Source organism: Naumovozyma castellii, chromosome 4 (genome assembly GCF_000237345.1).
Source record: "Naumovozyma castellii chromosome 4, complete genome".
In the NCBI taxonomy this organism is placed as follows: domain Eukaryota; kingdom Fungi; phylum Ascomycota; class Saccharomycetes; order Saccharomycetales; family Saccharomycetaceae; genus Naumovozyma; species Naumovozyma castellii.
Window position 1 is genome coordinate 160299 of NC_016494.1, and position 27515 is coordinate 187813.

Consider the following 27515-nt stretch of genomic DNA (forward strand, 5'->3'; position numbering starts at 1 on the left):
AGATACAACAGTTGTTCGAAGCGAGCTATTTTGTTCTCTTTTATTCTTACAAAGGTGTTAAGTTGAAGGAGATGAATTTTCAATCTTAGCAAGTCCGAAATTTTCAATATAACCAACTACCAACAACAAGGCAAAAAATTGTCGATAATGAGGAAACTAGATAATGGATCGTTGTTTAGAGCTATCCTGGTATTTAGAATAGCCAATGCACTTCTCACTAGGACCTTTTTCCAGGCAGATGAATTCTGGCAAGCGCTAGAACCGGCACATTTGATGGCCTTTGGGTACGGTGAGCTCACATGGGATTGGAAGTTTGCCATTAGAAGCTATGCCTTTCCCTTTATTTTTGAATTGACTTACAGATTGGTTAGATTAGTGGTGTTTATGAGCAGGTGGCTTATGGAATTATTGTCAGAGCTGGCTAGTGAGTTGTTATTACTGTTATTCCCAAGCAATGAATTTGTGAGATTAGTGGTGGATGATTTGGTAGTCTTACCATCTGATATGGCAAATTCATTGGAATATATTGGAGTTATATATGGTCCAAAGGTAGTCATGACTCTTATTGCTGCCACTGGAGAATATTATACCATTAAACTAATCCAAAAGCTATATTTAATAACTTCAAAGAGTTCTAAAGAGAATGATGATGAAGGAGGGAAGGGTGGATCGCTACAAGGTATAACAAAAATTGCTACCGTATTAAGCTTAACCAACTTCTTTAACTGTTACTTAATAACGCGATCGTTTATTAATTCATTTGAGATGACTACGACGGCAGTTGCTTTATATTTCTGGGATTGGACCGGGGGGTTAACAATCGAATCCAGCGAATTTACTAAATCATTGGTTATTGCTATGTTTACCTGCTTACAGAGACCCACCAATGCGTTTATTTGGATTGTGTTGGGTAGTCTACTGATTACCAACATGATTAAAAGAGGAACTGACTTTAAAGCTTATTTTATCCTACTAAGAAAAATTGTGCTATGTTTCATGGCTGTATTCCTTTTAAATGTATCCATTGATTTTTATTTTTATGGAGAAATCACTATTCCGCTTATCAATTTTATTAAATTTAATGTTACTAGTCCGCTGGCTAACTTCTATGGTTCATCCCCATGGCATTTCCATCTTTTCCAAAGTGTCCCCATAATATTAGGTTATAATCTCCTATTCTTTGTTCCTGGGATGTTCTGCCATCTCTCCCACAAGAAATTTACATCCTTTGCTACAAACCCATTTTTCCAAATAAAAATGATTATTTTATTAAATGTGCTTGTGTTTTCCCTCACTACACATAAAGAATTCAGATTTATTTATCCCTTACAACCATTTTTCATGACTGTGTCTGTATTTGCACTCCATAAACTGAAATGGTATCAATATTCTAGAATGACCTGGATTCTCCCTCTGGCCTCTGTCGTGTTGTCCCTGTTAGTTTCCTCGTTTCAAGAATCTGGATCCATCGAAGTAATGAAGTTCCTGCACAATGAACCATTCGATTTAAAGAGTGTGGGGTTTATCATGCCTTGCCACTCCACACCCTGGCAATCATACCTCCACAGACAAGATATACCAGATCTTTGGGCCATTACATGCGAACCACCATTACATCTCCTAGGTGACGCTGATGCCACGAGTAAGTTGCAAAGCTACATGGATGAGAGTGATCATTTGTATGCCAACCCAGCGCGGTTCCTATATGAGAATTTTCCACCTGTGTTCAAGAAAGAATTACGGAGTCCCGGGAAGGTCTACACCCATGAGTGGCCGGAGTATCTTATCATATTTGAGCAACTGGATGATTTGATCATGAGGGAGTACTTAAAAGACTCGTCTTACGTGGAGTACACACGATTCTTCAATTCCTGGTCGCATTGGGACTCAAGACGTGCAGGCGATATTGTAGTTTATTATAAGAGACCCAGCCTCTGAACGGAGCATTGCACAATATACTATAAGTATCATATATATAATATAATATTTATAATAGATAATAATTTGAGACGCCTCGCTTACGTAAGAAAATGGGCCGCTGGTATGAAAGAGTTGCAATCTATCTATAGACAGAGATAGATTTATACGTTAGAGTAGTTCTAACACTGACCTAAGATATCACACTACACTGAAGCTGGTAACCAGAAGAAGCTATTTTCAACATACCCAACAGCAAAGTTCCCAGTACTCAACTTAAACATAAACCGCAGATACAGCATTTAAGAATCTTAGCACATCCCCCCCTCACTGACGCGTTTCTTTTTCCTCAGGCTATATTCAAGAGGATATGTTGATACGCAAAGCAACACTTCTACAACTGTTAACCTTCTGGTTGTGCCAGAGGGTAAATGGGTACGTGATTCCCCGTGACTTGCCTCATTCAGAGGAGTCGATAGGAACACCGTATCCTTACGAAGATGACAAGGATGAAGACGTGGATTTCCACGTCATGCTATTCTCTTTGATTACCATGATCATCATTTATGTTCTCGTCATTCTCGTTTACATTGTCGTTAAGTTCGTCGTCACTAGAATGTTGACGTCGAACATTTCGAGGATTTCATTGTTAAACCGCACCGAAGTGGAGGAGTCCACCAGAACTAATAATGAAGGTACTGGCCGCAGTCGAAGATCAACTAGAAGAGATCAACGGTTCGATTTGGAAAGCTTCTTGGATGATCCCGAGACTGTTAAGAGTAAACTATCTCTTTTGAACCCTGAAGAGCAATTTTATTATAAGCAAGGTGAAGAATTCATAAAGCAAAACCCACCTATAATCATTCCACCAAATAATAACAACAATTCTAATGACATTAGCACGACGGATAGTAATGCTGAGGATGATCCTATCATGAATCATCAAACAAAACAATTCATCGAAGAAGAAGGTGCTTCAGCATGGGAATTCCAAGCAGACCCAAACTTACCTAACGATACCATTCTCATTGAAAATAAAACTGAAATTACATTCTTAAATTACAACTACGACGCTTCAGTAATGACAAATTTACCCATCCCTTGCATCAATAGAGTTTATTATTGTGAATTCAAAATTTTTGAATTGAATAATTCTCCAGAACAAACAAATTTGAGCCCCAATGAAGTCATTTCCATGGGGTTGGCCACTTCACCATATCCTTATTTCCGGTTACCGGGGAGACATCATCATTCCATCGCATATGATTCCAATGGAGCCCGTCGCTTCAACGATTCGTTCCCATTAGATCCTGAACTTGCCAATCTGTTCCCTGTCTGTGAAAGAGGTGATATTATTGGTGTTGGTTATAGAACCAGAAGTGGGACTTTCTTCTTTACAAGAAATGGGAAAAAGGTTAGTGAGAAATCTATAGGTGGTCATATTAAAGGTTGCAAAATTAAATATCTTTACCCCATAGTAGGGACTAACGTTCCTTGTAAAGTTCATGTTAATTTCGGAACGTATGGTTTTGTTTACATTGAAGCCAATGTTAAGAAATGGGGGTATGCTAAATCTCATGGATTAAAAGTACCTCCACCATCGTACGAAGAATATGGAAAGGATGCGTTAGTTGGATCATATCAAGATTTGGAGGATGGAATTAATGATGAAGAAGAAGATTATGAGGATGAGGAGGAAGAAGATGAAGAAGAAGATTATGACGAAGAAGATGACAATACTACAACGGAGACCGATCCATTAAGAGATGAATATGGTCAATTATTGCCTCCTCCACCAGGTTTCGAATTTAGTACTTCTCCTCTTTCCAATTTTGGTCAAAATGAAGAAGAAGACATTAATTTAAATTCATTGCCATATGACCCACCTAGATATTCACAAGACGTAAGCAACCGTACCAATTCCTTCACATTGGATGAAGGTCGCAGTAAGGACTTCATAGAGAATGATGCATCGTGGGATGAACATGACGATGAGGCAGATTACGAGAGAACTACCAATCAATTACAAGGGTTGCTAGAGGACCATGAAGAAGAGGAAGAGGAAGAAGAATCTGATAGAGAGGGTGTTAGTAATGAGCATGATGCATTAATGGGCAGGATTGATTAAACAAAGTTCAAGATTAAAAATATACGCACATATACATATTATAGGAATTTACTCTATCTCAATTAAATATTTAGTTTAATGTCACCTCTTTTGCACGAATATAATTCAATGTATTTTCGCATATACGGCTGTGCGAACTTAGTTTACAATTAAAGGGTTGATAATGACAGACGCTTCTTTCAAACGAAGACCAATCAGGACGATCCAACTAAAGTAAAGGATATAATCATACTTATATAAATTCACTCTCTTGGGATTTAGTTTAGATCCTGTCTTTCCACGTCAAAGCAACTTTTTAGTAAAATTGAATTTCGTCAACACAGAAAATGTTCAAAACTATTGAAATACCCCAACACCATCTATCTATTAGACAACCTATTGGTTTGTTCATTAGTAATGAATTTGTAAAATCATCGGATGGTAACCAGATCGATACATTTAATCCAGCAACTAAAGAAAAACTCACATCATTTTATGCTGGATCTGAAACCGATGTCAATGTAGCTGTTCGTGCTGCACGTACAAGTTACACGAAAACTTGGTCCAAAACATCACCTGAACAACGTACAGATCTACTACTTAAACTGGCCTCCCTTGTGGAACGTGATAAAGAAATACTCGCATCAATTGAAACACAAGACTCAGGGAAACCATATTATACCAATGCACTTTTAGATATCGACATGATTATCAAGTTAACTAAATATTTTGCTGGTTCAACAGATAAGTTTACTACCGGTGAGACAATCCCCATTGATCATGAAACATTGGCATATACTTTAAAGGTTCCGTTTGGAGTTGTAGCACAAATTGTGCCTTGGAACTATCCGTTGGCAATGGCTTCTTGGAAATTGCAAAGTTGTTTGGCGGCTGGGAATACAGTGGTAATCAAACCATCAGAAAATAGTTCACTTTCTTTGTTGTATTTTGCTCAATTAATTGTGGAAGCTGGGTTCCCACCTGGAGTAGTGAATATTATTCCAGGGTATGGTACTGTCGTTGGAGATGCATTATCAACTCATCCAGATGTTGACAAGATTTCATTCACTGGTAGCACCAAAGTTGGTTGTAATGTCCTGGAACAATCAGGTAAGTCCAACTTGAAAGATGTCACATTAGAATGTGGTGGTAAGTCGCCCGCAGTTATCTTCAAAGATGCAAACTTAGAAGAGGCTGTCAAGTGGACTTCAGAAGGAATATTTTTCAATTCCGGTCAAAATTGTACAGCAAATTCTCGTATTTTAGTTCAACATGATATTTTTGATGAGTTTGTGCATAAATTTAAGGACTACACCAAGCGGAAATGGAATTTTGGTAGCAAATTCGATCCATTTGATAAAGATTGTACCGTAGGACCAGTAATCTCTCAAAAGCAGTATGAAAAGATTCAAGAATACATGACCTGCCCTGAAGGTTGCCCTGTTGAAGTGTCACATATAATTGATTACCCACCAGATGATATTAATGGATATTTTATCCCACCAACCATATATACAAATGTGCCCCAAGATTCTAAATGGTGTAAGGAGGAAATATTCGGTCCAGCTGTCGTGATTTCGGAATTTAGAGATTATGATGAAGCTTTATCGCTGGCAAATGACACAAGTTATGGATTAGCGGCAGCAGTGTTCACTGAAAACATTCGTATTGCCCATGAATTTGCACGAGATATTTTGGCAGGTACTGTGTGGGTTAATACCAGCAATGCAGAAGATGTGACTTTACCATTCGGTGGATTCAAGATGAGTGGTATTGGTAGAGAATTAGGTCGAACTGGGGTAGAGTCCTTTATGCAAACCAAAACAGTTCAAATCAATATTCGGAAACCTAATTCCTAAAGAAACAATTTTATCAGTTCGTATATTCATATAATCTTTTTAGTATTTAACGTTAATGCCTAGAGTTAATTGACGCGTCAATATTTTTTGTTTATAACTTTCGGAATTATTCAAGACGCGTCATTTGAAATCTGAAATATCTTGTTCAATGATCAACTAGATCAAGAAGCATCTGTATCTGTCCTCAATTGCAAGATTTATAGCATCACCAATATTATATCAATATCCAATGTTGCATTGGAATGGTGGAGAAAGAAGGAAGACACCATACGCATGTAACGTGTGTAAGAAGCGGAAAGTTAAATGTGACAAGCTGATACCGTGCACCAGTTGTATTCAAAAGGGTCTGGAAAATGAATGTTTGACTTCAGTAACTTCAAAGTTTACCACCGATGCCGTTCATTCGGAGTCTGAATATCTACCAAGTTTACTCCAATTGTGGCAAAGTTACGAATATTGGGTCTTGGATATCGGACTATTTAAAACTGCTAATATCAACCCAACCAAAAAAAAAGTGGATCTTGGTGTGAGTTTATATGAATGTCAATTTTGGATGAAATTCTTAAACACTGAGCAGTCTTACAAACTACTGAATTTTGCTGTGGAAAAACTAGGTTCATTGTATTTCGGATGCCTGGGTGATTTAAATGAGTTATATACCTCATTGGAACATTATTGGCGAAGAAGAGAGGAAAGTGACCCTACAAACAACTCTATTACTTTTACCTCCGATGACTACTATTCAGATGCTTTATTATGGGCAGTCTTTACGATGAGTATTTATTATATGCCACTTGAGGAGATTTCAGAAGGGTTGAACCCAAGAGAGATATGTCAATGGTTGGAAATCGACGAAGTAGAGGAGTGGGATGATGCCTTGGCGTATGAAATGTTTAAAGGGTTTACCAATACTACCATCACTCAATTGAATAAAGCAAATTTTCTTGCCTACCCAGATCTGCGACTGTTACAAACATACATTATTTTGACTAATACTAGTTTCCCTTTCTTAAACCATGTATTAGCTGATAGTTTAATAATGCAATGCATGCATGTGGCAAAGTTTTTTAACATTGATTTCTTCAAACCATTTGCAGATGATGATGCTGTTTTGGGCATATCTAAGAATAGGTTTTCAAAGATATGGTATATGTTGTGTGTTGCAGATTATAATCAATCAGGTCCCTGCAAACAAATATCTTTTCACACAGAAATTCCATCAATGTTATTAAATGCAACTTTTTACGAAGACCTTCCTGCAAGTGATATTTTCCGTCAAGATAGTAATTTTGAACTAATTTGCTGGAAATTAGTATCTTTAGAAAGAGATCTAGATGATACACTAAATAAAGTTTCTAAACCACGTTTATCGAAACTAGATAATGTAAGGAAAGAATTAGGAAACGTTCAGCATCAAATTGATTCAAGGAAAGAAAAGAAGAATGCAAAGAAGAAAAAAGACGAAACAGTCAACGAACAATTTGCAACGTTTCTAACGTCGTTTTTGGTTACTGGGGTATCGTGGAAGATTTACAAATCATATTTGATTTATTACAATGATGAACAGGCGTTGTCACATTCCATTCACCATGCCAAAAATTTAATCTTTTTAATGGTAAAAAATGTCAAAGATGAAAATTCAAGTTTTAATAAACATCCTTACGTTTTACGTTTAATTTCGAAAGTTGCACCTTTTTACTCATTTCATTCGATCTTTGAAAAAACAGAACAGGTAGAACAAATCAATTCTGATTTTAAAGAACTAGTTTCAAGTCTACCCTTAATGTTTGGTGAGAAAATTGTCAATTTAGATTTTATGTTGGATAGGTTCAACGCATTGAGTATAATCTGGGAAAATGTTAAGGTTATAGGGTCTGGGATAACTGCGATCCATCCAGTATTTAAGATCTTACAAAATGATATGAAGTTCTGCACGAGGTATAACAGAAGAATTCCAGTTGTAATTAAAGGAACGAAGGCAATTGCTCCTCGAAAAAGATATAACACAGGAGAAGATGAAGATACTAATTTTCAAGAGAATGATGATGAAGAACTTGATAATGCCGTGCTTGAAACAGAAGAATTCAAACTTGTGGTATCTACGTTTGAAAATGAATATAATATTGATAAGCTAGTGGCCTAAATAATAAAAAAGACATATTATAGATAGTAATTTATTATAAAAAATTGAGTTAGAGGTTACTAACATCTTTCAAAGACCTTGTATAATCCTGGCAGATTTGCTATTTCTACAATATCCTTTAATAGGTTCCTTGGTGCTAGTAATCTTCTCTTTATGCTAGGAAAGATCACATTTTCCAAGGTTTCATTCAATTCTGCTGATGCATTCATTGAGGATATTTTATCTTCCTCCGATATAGTCGAATCATTCTCATCGAGAGTCAGGACAACTTCGGGGACGTAGAACAACGCAATTTGTTTCATAATTCCATCTAGACATGCTTGTTCTTCAGACCAGTCTATTTTTATGCCGAGTCTATAAATAAAGAATGGAAGTTTTGATATCGGAGGATTATAACCTTTTAGGAGCAATGGTATTGAGATAATCTTAACATTTGCTGGATCTGAACTGTCCTCATTAATAAGTTCTATTCCAAAATATTCCTGTAGCATATCTTTCATTCCCCACAATTTATTAATTATATCTAATTTTGCCTTAGATGTGAGATGTTCGAATCCTGAAAGTAAACTAACAAGTTTTAGATCATCGGATGTTTCTGTCTGGAGTTCAATCTTTCCATAGTTAGCGAAATCTGTTAAAGCGATTTGATAAAATAATTCGTAAGAAACGGATGCGTAGTCTACCAAAAATAATTTTAGGTCGTGTTGAATAGCAGCTAATCTTTTTTCTGGATCAACTACACCAACGTATGTCAGTCCGGCGAATATATTGGTCAACTCCGAATGTGCAGATTCATCAACAATATTTTGAAGCTCTTTAATACTTGTAAGATTAACATCAACTCTCTTTCTAGGGATGATCGTATATGTGGGAGATTCCACCTCATGATCTTGGGAAGATTCTAATGTTGAAGTATTCATCTTTATTGATGAATTATACTCTTCATCTGATTCTATAATCATATTATCGTCAACTCCGTCAGGTTCGATCCTTTCTTTATTTTCTTCCACATCTTGAGTCAAATTCAATAGAGTATCCGGCTCAATTGCCTTTGGAACAATCTGAGATGTAACCCTTGATGCAGATGCGATGGTCTGGCTTGAGTTTGGATAATACTGACTAGCTTGTAAGAAGGAGGTAATCTTCGCCTGAGAAGCATCGGTTCTCACTAATTTACTTTCGTATCTCTTTATTTTATTCGCTAACGGACTTTTGTGTGATTGTGTTGATAATGAGGATGGTAATTGTGAGAATTCCTCAGCTTGTCTATTTTCTGAAATAGGTGATATATGTTTAGTCATTTTCTCAGCAGAAGGTGGATTGGAAGTCCTTTGACCAGTTAATATCGTTGCTGTCTTAAAAGTACGTGAGGTATCGATATTCGATAATTCTTCATGTAATTGTAAAGCTATCTTTTCCAGTATAGCATCTTGGTTCAGGAATCTAACCTCCCTCTTTGTGGGATGTACATTAACATCTACAGCATTTGGATGAATTAAAATACTCAAATAAATAAATGGTTTGTTTCCTTTGGTCATAAAGTTGGAGTACGTGTTTCTCAATGCCCGCTTTAATGGCTCGCAAGTTATTAATCTATTATTGATAAAAAATAATGGTTGAATTGTTTTTTTGTAGGAGAAATTCAAATTGCTAACTCTTCCAGTTACACTTATAATATTAAGCTCTTTAATGGTGTCTATGTGGAACGGTATTAAGTTCGTGGCAACTTGATTATTGAAGATCGTTCGTATTCTATCTTCAATGCTGAATTGACTTTGTATCGTAAGGTTAAAATTAGATTCTCCAAACTTCTTGCATGAAAAGGCAATCCCTTTCGAATGAATAGCGTATCTGCCTACCACATCTAAAATTTTATTATATTCTTCATTACCAGCCCTTAGGGCCCTTAGTCTGGAGGGTACGTTATAAAATAAATCCTCCACTAAGATGGAAGTTCCATCCTTCCCCGCGATTGGTTTGGGTTCGTCAATCATTTTACCCTCAGAATAGGAAACCTTCCAGGCACATTTGTCGTTCTTTGTCTTTGTAGTCACAGTGACTCTAGCAATGTGAGATATACTAGCTAACGCCTCACCTCTAAAACCATAAGTTTGAATATTCTGTAAATCATCAAAGCTCTTTAACTTCGATGTGGTAAACCTCTCACAAAGTATAGGTAAATCCTCTTTATCAATTCCAGATCCATTATCTGTAATCTGCAATATCTTTATTCCACCTTCCTTAGCGAGTATATCAATAGTTGTTGCCTTGGCATCAATAGAATTCTCCATCATCTCCTTAAGTGCATTCATGGGAGATATAATGATCTCACCTGCGGCGATCTTGTTGACCACAGAAGCATCTAATGCTTTTATTTTTGAAACCATCTATTCTTTTTGTTTTGGCCTCTTCTCCAGTTTGTTCAATATGTGTTATGAGTTTTGTCCTTCAAAAGTACTTCGTGACTTGAATTACAACACACTAACAAAAAACAGTGTAATGCACTTGAAGGTTACTAATGCTGGAGTATGAGATCAAGAACTTGAGGAGCTTGAGGTTCTTGGTATTGTTCATTTAATTGTGTAATTGCAGAGAAAATCCAAAAAATAAATGCGCAAGCCGGGAATCGAACCCGGGGCCCAACGATGGCAACGTTGGATTTTACCACTAAACCACCTGCGCTTATTTTTATGTTTTTTTCGTTTCAGAAACCTCTCCTTGTTTAAAGATTAAATGCTCGAGAAATTGTGACTGTAATGTTAGTTATCCACTCAATATTGTATATAAGAATTCCAAGTGATTAGAATGAGATTCAATAGTTCAATCCATTGAGTCATTCAATTATTAGGTGTAATGTTCACAAACAGGGACGGCGACTGTCATCTGGGAGCGCAGCGGTTGCCCCGATCCCTTCAAGAAACAGAATATATTCCCATAATTTCACCCTTCAAGTTTTGTGAGCTTCTTAGTCAAAGGGACATATGAATGTAAGCTAATATGAAATTACGCTGTCGAGACGGTATAGGATTAACGTGTTTTATCTGACACCTAATTCAATGGTTCTTAAAGAAGAACTTTTCGATAGCTTCATATTTCTGTTCAATAGTAATAGTCAATTCAATAGATAGCATGCCGACAAGTCTCTCATATAACATTTGTGCAATGCGACGATGTTCTTTCCATTTCGATGTTTAATCATTTTTGTCAGTTAGGCTTACCAATCAAAAAACTGAAAAATATATTAAATGAAACAAACTCGATAATATGTAATTTCTGGCATATCCATTAATTATCTACATGGAAAGGCTTAAAAGTGTCCCAGTAACATCCCATCTATTTATTCATACTAAAGCCATCCTCCAGAAGCCTTTCCTTTTTAGCTTTATTTAATGGGATGTGGAATTTTACTTCATCCATTCCAATCGTTCATGAACATCCCTATACTGTAACAGACAATCATCTACAGGGCAAGACTCGAGGCACGCCGTCTGGTAGACCTAACGATAATGAACCATCAAGTCTGAATGGTGACAATGGATCTTCCTTGCTACATTGTGTCCTTGCAGGAGGTATTGGCGGAATCATCGGGGATTCGTCGATGCATTCATTAGATACTGTTAAGACAAGACAACAAGGTGCTCCCATGACACCGAAATATAAGAATATGACTACTGCATATAGGACCATTTTCCTCGAGGAAGGGATTGCCAGGGGTCTTTACGGTGGGTATTTTGCCGCCATGTTGGGATCTTTCCCCAGTGCAGCGATCTTCTTTGGAACATATGAATGGTGCAAGAGGAAGATGATCGGCGATTTGGGATTCAATGATACAGTATCTCACTTGAGTGCGGGACTGCTGGGTGATTTTGTTTCCAGTTTTGTATATGTCCCCTCTGAAGTGTTGAAGACTAGGTTACAATTACAGGGGAGAGTTAATAATCCGTTCTTCCAAAGTGGGTACAATTATAGAAGTTTGAGGACAGCGATAAGGATAATTGTAAATACGGAAGGTGTCAAAGCATTATTTTTCGGTTATAAGGCAACTCTAGCAAGAGATTTACCTTTTAGTGCATTACAATTTGGGTTTTACGAGAAATTTAGACAGACCGCCTTTAAACTAGAGAAGAAAGACATAACTAAGCATAACTTATCCATTCCGAATGAAATATTCACTGGTGCCATCGCAGGTGGTCTTGCAGGGATCATCACCACTCCAATGGATGTCATTAAGACCAGATTACAAACCCAGCAAGCAGATATCAACCCAAATTCGGCAACAACGGTGGGTGCCATCTCTGCAAAGACGAACAAGAAATCAAGACCTATAGTGTTATCGAATTCCATTTTCAGAAGTTTAAAGCTAGTATACCAATCTGAAGGTGTAATTGGGTTTTTCAGTGGGGTAGGGCCAAGGTTTGTTTGGACAAGTGTCCAAAGCAGCATAATGTTACTTCTCTATCAGATGACTTTGAGGCTCCTTAATTCCTCACCAACCACTTCAAGCTCGTTGCTCTGATGCATCCGCCAACGAATCGCCATTTCGCCTCGTTGTCCTCTCATCCATAAACAATATTTCACGTATGTAGGTTCATCCTGTAAATAAATACATAATACATATCCATAAGAGCGCTGCACACATGATCTGATTGCTAAATAACTTGTAACTCTCGTTGTTGTCGTATATTCCTTTCTTCACATTCAACAAATTACTGGCGCGTCTTCCGACATCGCCGTTTCTCATCCAATTGTTCCTTAAATCTGTCAAGAGCTGAAGAGACCTATGGAGTTTTAAGGACCACTGTCTCAGTTTCCTAGACATTACCAACAGATCTTCATACTCTACATCTGCTCATACCTTCTCAAATAAACATTCAAAAGAACTCAGAAAGATGCAGTATGTTGGTAGAGCGCTCGGCTCCGTCTCTAAGACCTGGTCCTCGATTAATCCAGCAACCTTATCAGGCGCAATAGACGTTATAGTCGTGGAACAGCCAGATGGGACTCTCTCATGTTCTCCATTCCACGTCAGGTTTGGGAAGTTTCAAATCTTGAAACCATCACAGAAGAAAGTCGAAGTGCTTGTAAACGGGAAATCTACAAATATCCCTATGAAACTAAGTGATTCTGGTGAAGCATATTTTGTCTTTGAGACTTCCACCGATGTCAAGGATATTCCTGATGATTTATTAGCTTCCCCCGTGATGAGTGCCACAAATAGCCCACCTCAATCTCCTGAGCCTTCCAAATTGGAGTTGAACAGTCCCGAAGGACAATCTGACCAAGAACATGATAGATCGTCTGATTCAAGTAATCAAGGAAATAATAATAAACCATTAGAAGAACCAGATTTTTTGGATATTGGTGCCTCACCAAACTCAAAGAACAAGACCAAAATATTTCAACAGAACCTTAACAAGAGATTAACACAGATTCATATTCCAAGCAAGTTAGAAAATAACGGTGATCTCCTTCTTGATATGGAGGGGTATAAGCCAAACACAGATATGATGCATGATACAGATATGCAATTGAAACAATTGCTTAAAGATGAATTAGGCTCGGAATCTGATATCTCCAATTTCATTAGAGAAGATAGCAATGGTAATGTAAGAATAGTCAACCCTTATGAAAATTGTCATTTAACTTCCACATCACCAATAGGTTCAGCACCTGGGTCTCCTCTAATAAGTGCCAGTGAACCCACTCTAACTATGAATAGTCCGTCCACTAACGATTCCGCAGAATCGGTGGAATCAGAAGAATTGAGTTCTGATACAATGACAAACGAGAAATCCTACAAGGAAAGCTTGGAAGATAAAGAAGATAAGGAAGATAAGGAAGAGCGTAGAAATTCGTCAAAGCATTTCATTAAAACCATTAGATTAACAAGTGATCAACTTCGATGTCTAGATTTGATATATGGAGAAAACGATTTAACGTTTTCCATTGATCATGGGAAGGCCACTATGGCTGCCAAGTTATTTGTATGGAGATGGGACGTACCCATTGTAATAAGTGATATAGATGGGACTATTACCAAATCGGATGCATTGGGTCATGTTTTAGCGATGATTGGGAAAGATTGGACTCATATTGGAGTAGCTAAATTATTTACTGAGATTGCAAGAAATGGTTACAACATTTTATATCTGACAGCAAGAGGTGCAGGACAGGCAGATTCCACAAGGGGATATTTACGATCTATTTATCAAGGTGGAAACAGATTGCCTGTTGGTCCTGTTATCTTATCGCCGGATAGGACAATGGCAGCATTAAGGAGAGAAATTATATTGAAGAAACCTGAAATATTTAAGATTGCCTGTTTAAACGACATTAGATCGTTATATTTCGAGAAGTTTGAGAAACAACAAGAATTAGAAAGGGAGCAACAACATAAGGAAGAGGTAGAAACTAAGGGTGAAGGTAATATTAGTATCAATAGTAAAGAAGAAGACAAGGCAAATGAGGCAAATGATATAAGGGACACTAAGGACCCCGTTATACCAAATCAAATGGCGGATGAGAAACCAACACCTTTCTTTGCAGGATTTGGAAATAGAATAACAGACGCATTGTCCTATAGAACTGTAGGTATTCCAAGTTCGAGGATATTCACAATCAATCCTGACGGAGATGTCCATATGGAATTATTAGAACTAGCAGGTTATAGAAGTTCTTACATTCATATCAATGAATTAGTGGATCATTTCTTCCCACCTGTAAATTTGAACGATGATGATATTAGAAGCGTTAACTCAATGACACCTGGTTCACCAATTAATAAAAGTTTGGATAACATTGAGAATACAGGTGGAATCGATAACAAATCGTTCTTCAGAACAAACCAGGAGGAAAAATTTACAGACGTTAATTTTTGGAGGGAACCCATACTGGATCTCGATGAATTGTCTGATATTAGCAATGACTCTAGTAGCATAGATGAAAAGGAAAAGAATGAAACCAGCAAAAATACACGTTTAGATGTTACCCGAAAGAACGCATCTAGGAGAGGAACTAACCACACTGAACGTTCAGATACTTCAATCATTAACAACGATCCTCATTCTAAATATGAGGATGAAACATTTTCAACCCCAAAGAGGCATGAAAAAAAACGAAAGAAGATATAGGCAAACAGATATATCTTGAATTAGGCTCACCTTTGACCTCACCAAAATTAAATGCTATAGACACGACACTTGTTGACAACAAACTAAAGAATCTTACGATTTCAAGACCTGCCCATGTGATTTCAGGTGTCTCCAAGATTAACGTACTCGATGATACCCATTCCATAAATGAGAAAGATGATGTTGAGGAAAACTCTCCAACGATTACTATGACTGCTCACCATAACAGGCAAGACGAGGAAGATGGAGGTGACAATTTTGATGAGTTTGACGATGAATTTGATGAAGATGAATTTGTTGAATGAAAAAACATGTAAATTTCTCTACGGGTGTTCCCTATGAACATCTAACTTGTCGTATCTACATATTTCCACATAAACGTATTAACATTTACTAGATAATTGGGTGAGTTGTGGGTCCCCCAATGCGCACATATATTTCCATTATATCCACCCCCCTGGATCACTAGGCAAAGCTGCGAAGGGTTACAGAGGTGGTAACGGTATTTTGCCCCAATATCCCCAAATAAACCAACTTTAACCAGGTTTTTCCGCCATCGCTGTTTCGAAGAAAAAATCCGGGTACAGCTTTTTCTTAGGGCACCTAGTCGTGCATTACCTCGCATCAGTGTCCTAGAGGCATATACTGGATAGGAACCCCATTTCCATAAGGTTGTAGGGATCCGTCATAGTTATTCCAGACCTTCCAGATGCTTGCTGATTAATTGTTATCGGTTTCTACGTTGTGCCTTCCTCTCTGGGATTAACCACGGAAAAATTCTTTCCCTACGTCATTTTACTACGATTTGATGAAACAGGTTTTGTGCCCTGATTCCATAGAATGGCCTGGAGGAACCTTTTTTCTTATAAGATTGTAGAGAACAAAGAACAGGGAGATTTGTTTTTTCTTGATCATATTGTCATTATGTCGGAAGCACGGAATTCGGTAACGAAAAGGTTAAAACTTCTACAGTTTTGTACGGCATTTAGCAGTAATATATATCTTTTTAGTATAATATTACCGAGTTTAAGTTCAAGTCTTTTTTGAAGATACGGAATTAACAACAAATTAAATCATCTAATCCTATACGGTTTTAGGAAGCAGTTCATAAGGCTTGTAATGCTTCCCGGTGGAATACGAGACAAAATACCGCGCAAACATGGAACAAATGATGATAACGGTAAGCAAAATGAACAAACCACTGATGATGACCCTCAAGTAATTACAGATTGTTACGTTTTTGTTTCCGATGCCTTTGCAACGAGCCCTCGTCAACTAATGTACGCCCATATTTATAATTACTTCATTGTTAACAAATGTTATGATGCTGCAAGAGCTCTTATAATGGAAGTCAGTCTCCCATTTGGCTTGGCCATTGGTGGTGACTTTAAACGAGTTCAAGCATTCCATGGGGACCCATTGTTAATAATGGAAGCTAATTGGGATAGATTAATTCCATCAAAAATGTTGATAGATTCTAAAGAAACATTTCTTGGGGAATGGTGGGAAATGATGAAACCATTAGATAAGAGTGTGGAACAGTACCAGCAAGAGGTGCACTTATACCAAGCAAAAGCTCAACAGATTCCTCACACTATTCCTACACCTCCAACGAGGCCACCACATATTGTTGAGCATAATAGTAATTTGCAACAACCATCTCATACAAATGCTCATAATGTTCAATATCTGCGAATGGTTCCACAATTCCCATATCAAGTAATGCATCAGCTACCTACCCCCTTAGTAAGAGACGGTAATCGTATTGGCAATATGAAGATGAATCCAAATATGATGCCACCAAACTTTTTCGCTGGAGTTAAACATCCAACAGCTGCTAATGCTCATAATACAAGTAGTCATTCCCCGAATAATGATAACACTGCAAATTGGAATCCTGCTGGACCTACTCAGATGCCTGGATATAACCCAGGACACTACGTCCCATATTTTAACAATGTGTATCATCCTCCACAACACAATATGCCCTATCCAATACACTACCCGGGACCCCAAAATAATGCTAAATGGATCAGCACTCCACCTGTATACCATTATCCTTACGCTGTTGGTCCTCCTCCTGTTTCCAGGTCGCCAGTTCATCTTGGGGCAAGAAGTACCGACACCTCCCAACAACCAGTTAACCGCCAGTCCTCCAACGAGGATGTCAATACATCAAATATGCCAGATCAATCAGCTCTTACAAATAGCTTGCCTTACCTGAAGGGTGATGTAACATTGAACAAACCAAATAATCCAAAAATGGATGGTAATACACCAAACATTCCAAATGAATCTGCTCCTAATATTTCACCATACTTGAAGAGTGGTATCGGTGTGAACAAGTCAGTTGAATTACACAGCCAACCTTCGTCAAATAATAGGATAAATTATTCCTCACCTATTATAAATTCAAACGAAGGTGGTATTGATAACGATGATGGCCTAGGTGATGTAACTGGTAATTTAACTTCTAGATCACGACCGGAACAAGATGGAATAAATTTTCAAACGATATCACACTCCAAAACCGTTGCTAAGTCGGACTGTACTAATCCTAGTCCTTTGACTTCATCCTTCTTTAATCGATTAGGTGATAGTGCTGTTTCCCAACAAAATGTTTACCAGCAATATATTTCATTGATAAAGGATGTGGAAAATAAAGATCACAAATCTAGGATTAATGAAACTGAGGAACACGGTAGAATAAGAAGTGATGAGGGCGTTAGAGAGTAAGCCTTTTCAATCAACCCAATATGAGGAACGAATCTTGAACGAACAAGGGATTTAATATCGATGGTCACCCATCTCTAAATGGTGTACCAATACAATCAACCCTTCTCTCAGTTAGATCATAAAGGCTTTTAATCATATCATGTCAATGTTAAATGGAAAGTTTATGAAATGTAGATAGGACCCCATTAAGGCCTATTATGTTTTGGTAAAGGAACTAGGAAAACAATGGTTCATATTGGTAAGCAAAAATATAAACAACAGCACTACATGGATGCCAAACAAATGCACATCCTCTTCATACCAATCAAAAAATGGATGATAGATTATATGTAATACTAATTGTAATTTTAATTGTAACAGGTATTCTTACTGACATAACGCCAGTTATTTTTTTTCTCAACGACGAAATAAGTTGATAAAGTTTCCGTTCCAGTAACGTTAAGTCCATGATCATACATCTCACGAATTTATTTTGGGTAGTAGGAAAACCTAGCCCTGAAACACTATTGGAGTTGTTGATTCATGAATGTACTGAGTTGAACGTTGATTTAACTAGATCATTCTATATTAATACATACACAATGGTATTCCGTCTCTTTGTGAATTCAACTCATGGAAGGCGAGAGAACCACTCAAACCAAAATCCTTCTTCCCCAATTGCATACACAATAGAGAATTTTTTGGTCTCATACAGCAAGTTGTTGCTAGGCCAATTGATTGAAAATGTCCAATGAATGATGTTGCTCATATTATATAATCTGGGAAGGTGTTTCTTGGTTAAAGTATTTTAATGAACTCAATTGATTCATACGATCCCTACTACATTATTCAAAGTGAATAGTACCTCTTTGACAGTCTTCAAATAAGTTTAATGAAAAATGAGGACTGTCACAAAAGTGTGTTGATGCTTAGTTATGATAAAATCTTGAAGGTAAGAAACTTCCTTTATGGAGAAAAGGTTTTGTTTAAAATTTCCAATTAAATAGGTTTCGTGGTCTAGTCGGTTATGGCATCTGCTTAACACGCAGAACGTCCCCAGTTCGATCCTGGGCGAAATCAAATTTAATTTTTTAGTTTAATTTTTTTCGCGATGGTTTGTTTACATAATGATCTCGAAATTTCAGATACAATGGTTGCAGTTCCTGTTGGTTAATAACGGTTCTATAGGAACAATTGAGTACACTTCGACCTAGCATTAATAATCTATTGGCAACTAAAACTAATGGATGCAAAGGGGACCCCGTATCTGGCGGGTTTGCAGATATTTACAGCGGAGAAACGGAGAATACACAGTAGCGAAAGTGATGGTTCATCACAGACAACTCGGTCTGCGAAATATGGCTTTAGTCCCTCCAACACCAGTTCTAGTGACTCATTCCGTGTTTTTAGTCCGCTGAGGAACCTTTCTAATTGGACTACTTCGACCGGATATGGATCGACTCCTAGAGTTGTGGATTCACCTTTATTTCGATCGATATTACCAAAACAGTATGATTTTTGGGATGGTATTGTCAATGAGATATTCCAAAATTATCCATCTAAATACGATGCTAAGTTTGTGGAAGAGTTCCAATATCTGATTGTTACCTCACATTTTTTGAATGATATGAATGGATCCAGATTTTCTTTAACTAATAAGCCATCGCCAATATTAAGAAAAGACATTAAATCGTATAACGCTGGAAAAATGAGCAATAGAATTCCTACAAAATTTGGTATATTAGAGTGTTCAAACATGAATGAAAAATTTAGGTTTCATAGAACTCTTAATTATCTCCCCACATTGTTAAGAAGCTATAAGATATTGAGGCATCTTCAACACCGTGCTGCTACAAATAATTCATTGGAAAAATCAAGAGTTGTTAAAAGTATTATAATACTAACACTAATATCATGTCACTTAGCAATACAACAAGAGTTGTTTTACCGACAACATATAAAGTATAAAAGTACCCAAATTCTACGGCGGACCTTAGATTCTTTGAAAAGATTGGATGAATTATTGCACAAGTTCCACCTAGGTTTAAAGGAACAAACAATTCATCAGCATCTGTCAGTGAGTTTTAATGATTCCGATCTTCATTCCATTGAACTTCAAAAAATATCTACACTAAAGAGCCTTTTAGCGTCAAGTCTAGATCAATTATATTTTGGTATGAAACATCTTGTTAAAGAATTGTTACCAATTTGTAATCCCAATGAACTATTAAAATACTGTGGAATGTATAGCATTGACATGTCAGATGTGCTCTGGTCCATCTTTGATGTGGGTATAACAATGGAGGGCAAATCGTTTAGAGCCCATTATTTAAAAAGATTTGTTCTTTGTTGCCTTCTATCTACTCAGCGGGAGGTGGGTATATCTACTAATTCTGTTACAGGTGCAGGTGGAGACATTTTATCCCAAATTTTTTTTACCCTTCGAGTTCAAACGAATCCATCTGGAATGTATTTCATGTGGAAAATTTCAAAAGAGTTGGAAAATTGGAACATAGTAATATTATCTTTAATATCAAACCTAGGAAATTACGAATACTTACTGGAATCGGTTACCGAACTGCAAAATCTCGCAACTGGGCTACCGATCACTAAAGTACAGAACACTCACCAAGAAAAGTCGATATGCTCCACGTTGACGTCATTGAGAATGATTGAAAAACAATTGACAACTGCGTCATCTTTGGAACATATATCAGAAGACAAGCGGTCATTAATTATACACGAATTGAATGAGATTACAAAACTTTTGCAAGAAACGTTGTTCGACCATAAACTTAAAAATGGTATTACTCACCATTTAGGACAATCATCTGTAGTGTCGACTCCATCAGGTTCCAAGCAAGGATTCCATCTTGATATTTTTAGAACGAGTCCACACCTCACGAAGCGTAGAGTTGACCTCAGTGAAAAATGCGATATCCCTGTAGTATCTGATGATATGGACATAAACAGAAATGATCCTATCAAAACCGACACTCCCACGCATAAATATGATTTAGATAAGTTATCAGATGAAGAACTCAGAAGAAGACTTGATGAGGGTATTCAAAAGTTATCGATAGAAAATAAAAAGAGTAGAGAAAACTTGCGAACGAAGAAATCGATTGAACTGCTAAGACATCAAGCACGATTTGACTCGTTGTCCAATGAGGGCAGACCTCTTCATGATAATCAAAAATATTATCCGCTTAATGAAGAGTGCATCCCAATAATTTATGAACTTGAGAACCTTAGGGAAAATTAGTCCTTACAAACATTTTATAGAATATTCTTTATCTAGCATTAATATTAATATATAAACCCACGCACCATGAGCCGTCAATTTCACATAGCGCCAAAATTAACCTTAACGTGATGTTTGAAATCAATGATAATCATGTTGCCATATTTTTCGCTCGACCTAAGACTAGTATTTAAAAGAATTGAGTCTTTGGATATCTTTTGAGGTGTATAGGTATCTGTTGCAGATTGGTGAAGCGTTCAAGTGTACGTTTTGTTTTTCTAGCCAATTAATAAAATCACATTTTTGAAAGAATAAACAAACTTCGATATTGAGAAGGCAGCATTTAAAAAGCCTGGGATAATTAATATAATATTCTGTACTTAATGACCTCATTAGATGGCAATAGAAAACGAGCTGGCTCGCTAAGAACTCAGATGTTTAATAAGCACCTCTACGATAAATTTACAGGAAAATCCAATACTTCAGCTGGTAATGATGATGATATTCAACTAGGAAACATCCCCGAGGGGTCCAATGAAAATAATTTTGATGTTCTGGAGGAGGATCTTGAAGTTGATGATGACGAAGATGTCGCTGAAGTGGAAAATAACAATCAATTACCTAGCGTGTTGACGCGATTGTTGGATCTCCTATTAGATCGATCGAGAACTCTACGTTCCAAAGATGGGCGACATATACCTATATCTTTGGATCATTCCGTCGCTCAATTTCAACGCTATACAAATACAAAGCATAAAAAAAACGCTGGGCTTCTTATAGATGAAAGAACGTCCTCTGTTTACTGTAATAATAATATCACTTCATCGAGATACACTATTTATTCCTTTTTTCCAAAACAGTTGTATGCCCAGTTTTCGAAAGTAGCAAACGTTTACTTCTTTGTTGTAGCAATACTTCAAATGATTCCAGGCTGGTCCACAACGGGTACCTACACGACAATTGTACCCCTATGTATATTTATGGGGATCTCTATGGCAAGAGAAGCGTGGGATGATTTTAGACGACATCGATTAGATAAAGAAGAAAATAATAAGACATGTAGCATATTAACTAAAGAGTTTAGTAACAAACCAATGCCAGATGATGCACAACTGCCGTCAAGGCAGAATATTGATAATCTATCGAATGATAGTAATACAGATTATCTGAATACGAAATTTAATAATTTCCCATTTTTAGAGGAGCGGCATGGGGTACGAATCCAGGAGACTACATGGAGCAATCTACATGTAGGTGATTTTGTACTTCTGAAGCAGGATAATTGGGTGCCGGCAGACATTTTGGTGTTAACAAGTGATGGAGACAATAATGAGTGTTTTGTGGAGACAATGGCATTGGATGGTGAGACTAATTTAAAAGTGAAACAGCCGCATCCTGAACTGAATAAGCTAGCCTGCTCGGCGTCGGGTTTGGCAAATATAAATGCCTTAATCACCGTTGAAGATCCAAATAGTGACCTGTATAATTTTGAAGGGAACTTAGAATTGACGGATAATAATAATAATTCTTTGAAAAAGTATCCAGTTGGTCCAGATAATGTTGCATATCGCGGAAGTATAATTAGAAATACTGACAACGTTATTGGTATGGTTATCTATACTGGGAAGGAAACCAAGATTCGAATGAACGCCTTGAATAATCCACGTACTAAGGCACCGAAGTTACAAAAGAACATTAACATCATTATTACATTCATGGTTTTTGTGGTTGCTGTAATTTCTTTATTCTCATATTTGGGACATGTCCTTCAGAATAAGAAAGCTATTGACGAAAATCAAGCATGGTATTTACTGACTAAAGATGCAGGTGCAGCTCCAACAATTATGTCATTTATTATCATGTACAATACAATTATTCCTCTGTCGTTGTACGTCACTATGGAGATTATAAAGGCCATGCAAAGTAAAATGATGGAATGGGATATCGATATGTACCATTCAGAGACAAATACCCCATGTGAATCTAGAACAGCTACCATTTTAGAAGAATTGGGTCAAGTATCTTACATGTTCAGTGATAAGACAGGCACCTTAACGGACAATAAGATGATATTTCGAAAATTTTCTATATGTGGATCTTCCTGGTTGCACAGTACTGATCTTGGCAGCAATGCTTTATATAAGGGGTCTCCAAATAGCAACAATAGCGATATTGATGTTGTATCCTTAGAAAATCAGAGTTTACTTGATAAATTTGTGAAGACAGAAGGATCTACTGAGCTTGATGCAAGAACGAACTTTCCTAATTTTCGAGCTTCGGTTGAATATAAAGGTACTTCGTCAGCAGTGTATACTGGAAGACCTAGTATGAGATCACTATATCCTCAAGATCTCCATTTAACACCGAACCCTTCCAGAAGTTCACGAGGAACAAGTGACGCGCCTGATAATATTAAGACATCTTTTGACCTGATTCAATTTATTCAACATAACCCGAACACATTATTTGCAAAAAAAGCCAAATTCTTCATTCTATCGCTGGCATTATGCCATACCTGCTTGCCAAAGAAATCGAACTTCCCTGAAGGAGGAGAAGATGTCATTGAATATCAATCATCATCACCGGATGAGTTAGCTTTAGTTACAGCGGCAAGGGATCTTGGGTACGTGGTCCTAAATAAAAATGCTGACGTATTGACGATAAAGACGTATCCAGATGGATTTGAGAACGAACCTATTTTTGAGGATTATCAAATTTTAAATTATATTGATTTTAATTCTCAAAGAAAAAGGATGTCAGTACTAGTAAAGACCCCAGATGAACCGAATAAAGTTCTTCTGATTTGTAAAGGTGCAGATAATATGATTTTGGAACGTTTACAAGATCGTGACCTAGCATATCAGAAGATGGAAGATATCAATAGAAATACCAGGGAGCGTAAGGAATTGGAGGCAGGCCTGGTTATTGAGCAAAGAAAGTCACTTGAGCGAATGGCTTATGATGACGTACCAAGAAACTCTTTTAAGACATCTTTGTCAAGCAACCCTAAGCCAAGTTTATCCTTACAAGCTATGCGCCGTAGCTTTTCTCCAAGAAACAGGCGAACAGATGAAGGCCCTATTGATTCTATCGATCAATTTTTAGATAATGTTAAGCGTAGTGATATGGAGATTGATGAAGTCGTTCTTAATAGTAGAAAGTCACTAAGCAAGCAACAGTTGGAAAAATACGGGCCAAGATTATCTCTAGGATCTCCTTCAAATAAAGAAAAACCAGGAAATAAACCCAATGCTAAGCATTATTTGAAACCTGTTTCAACAGAGGACGCTAGAGTAGAGAAGGGAATGCTAGAATATATTGGGAGTGACGACTTGCTTTTAAACGATGGATACGTGATTGAAAAAACGATACAAGCCATTGATGAATTTTCGACAGAAGGGTTAAGAACCCTAGTGTATAGTTACAAATGGGTTGATCTTCAGGAATATCAACAATGGGAAGATCGTTATCATGATGCCAAAATATCGTTAACAAACCGTAAGAGTAAAATTGCCGAAGTCGGTGAAGAAATTGAACAAGATTTGCAACTTCTTGGTGCTACAGCTATTGAGGATAAATTACAAGAAGGAGTCTCTGAAGCGATTGAAAAGATAAGAAGGGCGGGAATAAAAATTTGGATGTTAACTGGTGATAAACGAGAGACAGCCATCAATATTGGATATTCGTGTAAACTGATCTATGATTATTCAACAGTTGTGATTTTGGCCAAGGGTGATGAAAATATTATTTCGAAGATGAATGCGATCTCGCAAGAAGTTGATTCTGGTAATGTTGCGCATTGTGTTATCATCATTGATGGGTCAACCTTGGCTATGTTTGAAGGTAACCCAACTTTAATGTCCGTATTCATTGAGTTGTGTACAAAAACAGATTCTGTAATTTGTTGTCGAGCTTCTCCTTCTCAAAAATCGCTAATGGTTACAAACATTAGAAATTCTAATAAGAATTTGGTCACTTTAGCAATCGGAGATGGTGCCAACGATATTGCAATGATCCAATCAGCGGATATTGGTATAGGTATAGGTGGGAAAGAAGGTCTTCAAGCTTCTAGAACAGCAGACTACTCTATTGCCCAATTTAGGTTCATATTAAAATTATTGTTAGTTCATGGGAGATATAATTATATCCGAACGGCCAAATTCATTCTCTGCACTTTCTTCAAAGAAATAACATTTTATTTGACCCAACTGATTTTCCAAAGATACACCATGTTTTCAGGTTCATCGTTATACGAACCATGGTCCTTATCCATGTTTAACACATTGTTTACCTCTTTACCTGTTTTATGTATCGGAATGTTTGAAAAAGATTTGAAGCCAATGACTTTGCTAACGATTCCAGAATTGTACTCGATGGGGAGATTATCTCAAGGATTTAATCTTATAATATTTGGAGAATGGGTGATTCAGGCAGCTGCATATGCATTACTGATAACCTTCTTAAATATAATCATCTGGGGAGAAACTGCATTATCCGATCATACCATGTATCCATTGGGTGTCATTAACTTTACCGCAATTGTTGCATTGGTAAATGTTAAATGTCAATTTATAGAGATGAATAATCGTAATTGGGTTGTCTTCACCTCTGTTATCTTATCTTGTGGTGGTTGGCTTGTTTGGTGTTGTGCCTTGCCTATTCTTAATCGTTCTGATGTAATTTATGATGTTCCGTATGGTTTTTTTTATCATTTTGGTAAAGATATTACATGGTGGTGTTCCTGTTTTGTATTAGCTGTGTTACCAATTACCATTGACATTGTATATCAGACTTTTAAGACAATGATATGGCCTAGTGATGCTGATATTTTCTCTGTACTTGAACAAAAGAGTGAAATTAGGAAAAAATTAGAAATGGGTGCATATAATGAGATGAAGCAAGGATGGACTTGGGAACATGATCCGAATGCTTTCAAAAGATATAAGGAGAAAATATTGACGGCACATTCAAGATCAGGCTCTTATACTGATGAGGAAATGGAGATTGGTACAAGGGAAGGTAATCCAAAAGTGTTCAGTAAAACTACCATGAAAGCAGAGGTACCGTTAAATGTACAATCCAAAATGAATGGTAATTTTTCCAAATATAACCCAGAAGAATATGAAACTTTACCAAGTGGGAAAATAATCAAGAAGCAATCCATGGATTCTCAGAGTAGTTCAGAGCGACCTCTTAATATTGCATCAAAACTATCGAAAAAATTAAGATTTAGTTTGAAAAGCGAACCTGAAGAAGATATCGAAGAAATTATACAACAAAGAATGAAGGATTTGGAATAATTCTTTTTTATTTTGAAGATATAGACAATTTATATATGACGATTATATTACTATTAATATTATTACAACATGCATGAATTAGAAGTGTTCTAGTATTATATTTGAACAAGAAACAAGAAACGAAATAATGAAGGGTCTATCTGATTTATTAATTAACTATCTGGGAAAGTATTAAGTTAAAATAGTTATAAAATTCTATATATTTAAAATGTTCTTCATGTGGACACGCGGAGGGTACGAATAATTGCAAAGGTGTCATAAACGAACGATATGCAAAAAAATGAATATTAGATAGAGAGGTCAAAAACTAACCAAACAGAAATCTTTCTAATATCGGTAGAAGGAAAAATATTATCAACGGTAATAACACTCTTAATGTTTCATAATTTATTATGCCATCTTGCTGATTCCGCTGTTGTTGACGTTGACGTTGCTGTTGTCGTTGATGTCTTGCAAAAGTATGTCCTGGTCCTTGTGTATACATCTTAAATCCACCTGGACCACCAAACGAAAAAGTTGTTCCCTGTGCATTCATTCCCCCATTCATATTAAATAAGAAATCAAATATGTCTTCAGGCCCACCAGCCGCGGCAGCCGGATGACCGAATCTAGGTCCAAAGAACATATCTTCGAAACCCATTGGATGGTGCCCATGAGCATGACCACCACCTCTACTAAAGCCAGTGGCTGTACTTGATGGTATACTTCTGTCATCAGGATCTCTCCCAATTCGATCGTATAATTGTCTCTTTTCCACGTCGCTTAGAACTTCAAATGCTCTGTTTATGATTTTGAAAGCCTCGCTCGCCTTGGGGTGGGGATTCTTATCTGGATGTAACTTCACAGCTAATTTTCTGTATGCTTTTTTTATTTCATTGTCGTTTGCAGTCTTTTCTACCTTCAATATTTCATAGAATGCATGTTTGTCCTTCGATATGACGTCCAATGCAATTTTCTCCTGTTCTTCAGTGTAGGTTGTCATACTTGCTAAGAGTGTTCCTTCGCAGGTAGGCTAGTGAGAGTGTCAAGTATGTGTGTTTATTATAGAAACAGGTTGTCACTCAACAGTTCCACTTCTGTCAATTTTCATTTCTCATTGA

The 27515-nt window shown here is 36.9% G+C and overlaps 11 protein-coding genes and 2 non-coding genes across 13 annotated transcripts; 10 read left to right on the forward strand and 3 right to left on the reverse strand.

The window, feature by feature from the left end:
- Positions 1-147: 147 nt before the first annotated feature.
- On the forward strand, positions 148-1938 carry GPI10 (putative glycosylphosphatidylinositol-alpha 1,2 mannosyltransferase; the record flags this gene model as incomplete). The annotated part of the gene is made up of 1 exon (XM_003675983.1): positions 148-1938. The coding sequence occupies one exon, from the start codon at positions 148-150 to the stop codon at positions 1936-1938; it is 1791 nt and encodes a 596-aa protein (XP_003676031.1).
- Positions 1939-2287: 349 nt separating this feature from the next.
- On the forward strand, positions 2288-4045 carry EAR1 (Ear1p; the record flags this gene model as incomplete). Its single annotated transcript, XM_003675984.1, has 1 exon — positions 2288-4045. One exon carries the CDS (start codon positions 2288-2290, stop codon positions 4043-4045), a length of 1758 nt encoding a protein of 585 aa, XP_003676032.1.
- Positions 4046-4371: 326 nt separating this feature from the next.
- NCAS0D00880 (uncharacterized protein) lies at positions 4372-5883 on the forward strand (the record flags this gene model as incomplete). Its single annotated transcript, XM_003675985.1, has 1 exon — positions 4372-5883. The coding sequence occupies one exon, from the start codon at positions 4372-4374 to the stop codon at positions 5881-5883; it is 1512 nt and encodes a 503-aa protein (XP_003676033.1).
- Positions 5884-6112: 229 nt separating this feature from the next.
- CEP3 (Cep3p) lies at positions 6113-8026 on the forward strand (the record flags this gene model as incomplete). The annotated part of the gene is made up of 1 exon (XM_003675986.1): positions 6113-8026. One exon carries the CDS (start codon positions 6113-6115, stop codon positions 8024-8026), a length of 1914 nt encoding a protein of 637 aa, XP_003676034.1.
- Positions 8027-8085: 59 nt separating this feature from the next.
- MLH1 (mismatch repair ATPase MLH1) lies at positions 8086-10413 on the reverse strand (the record flags this gene model as incomplete). Its single annotated transcript, XM_003675987.1, has 1 exon — positions 8086-10413. One exon carries the CDS (start codon positions 10411-10413, stop codon positions 8086-8088), a length of 2328 nt encoding a protein of 775 aa, XP_003676035.1.
- Positions 10414-10637: 224 nt separating this feature from the next.
- Positions 10638-10708, reverse strand: NCAS0Dtrna6G. The gene has a single exon. It is a non-coding gene; the product is annotated as a tRNA-Gly (tRNA).
- Positions 10709-11420: 712 nt separating this feature from the next.
- Positions 11421-12542, forward strand: MME1 (Mme1p; the record flags this gene model as incomplete). The annotated part of the gene is made up of 1 exon (XM_003675988.1): positions 11421-12542. The coding sequence occupies one exon, from the start codon at positions 11421-11423 to the stop codon at positions 12540-12542; it is 1122 nt and encodes a 373-aa protein (XP_003676036.1).
- A 373-nt stretch (positions 12543-12915) lies between these two features.
- Positions 12916-15156, forward strand: PAH1 (phosphatidate phosphatase PAH1; the record flags this gene model as incomplete). Its single annotated transcript, XM_003675989.1, has 1 exon — positions 12916-15156. One exon carries the CDS (start codon positions 12916-12918, stop codon positions 15154-15156), a length of 2241 nt encoding a protein of 746 aa, XP_003676037.1.
- A 1119-nt stretch (positions 15157-16275) lies between these two features.
- Positions 16276-17892, forward strand: MSS11 (Mss11p; the record flags this gene model as incomplete). Its single annotated transcript, XM_003675990.1, has 1 exon — positions 16276-17892. One exon carries the CDS (start codon positions 16276-16278, stop codon positions 17890-17892), a length of 1617 nt encoding a protein of 538 aa, XP_003676038.1.
- Positions 17893-18877: 985 nt separating this feature from the next.
- NCAS0Dtrna2V lies at positions 18878-18951 on the forward strand. Its single transcript has one exon. It is a non-coding gene; the product is annotated as a tRNA-Val (tRNA).
- Positions 18952-19114: 163 nt separating this feature from the next.
- On the forward strand, positions 19115-21136 carry INP2 (Inp2p; the record flags this gene model as incomplete). Its single annotated transcript, XM_003675991.1, has 1 exon — positions 19115-21136. The coding sequence occupies one exon, from the start codon at positions 19115-19117 to the stop codon at positions 21134-21136; it is 2022 nt and encodes a 673-aa protein (XP_003676039.1).
- Positions 21137-21498: 362 nt separating this feature from the next.
- On the forward strand, positions 21499-26415 carry DNF3 (aminophospholipid-translocating P4-type ATPase DNF3; the record flags this gene model as incomplete). Its single annotated transcript, XM_003675992.1, has 1 exon — positions 21499-26415. The coding sequence occupies one exon, from the start codon at positions 21499-21501 to the stop codon at positions 26413-26415; it is 4917 nt and encodes a 1638-aa protein (XP_003676040.1).
- A 307-nt stretch (positions 26416-26722) lies between these two features.
- HLJ1 (type I HSP40 co-chaperone HLJ1) lies at positions 26723-27397 on the reverse strand (the record flags this gene model as incomplete). The annotated part of the gene is made up of 1 exon (XM_003675993.1): positions 26723-27397. The coding sequence occupies one exon, from the start codon at positions 27395-27397 to the stop codon at positions 26723-26725; it is 675 nt and encodes a 224-aa protein (XP_003676041.1).
- Positions 27398-27515: the final 118 nt, after the last annotated feature.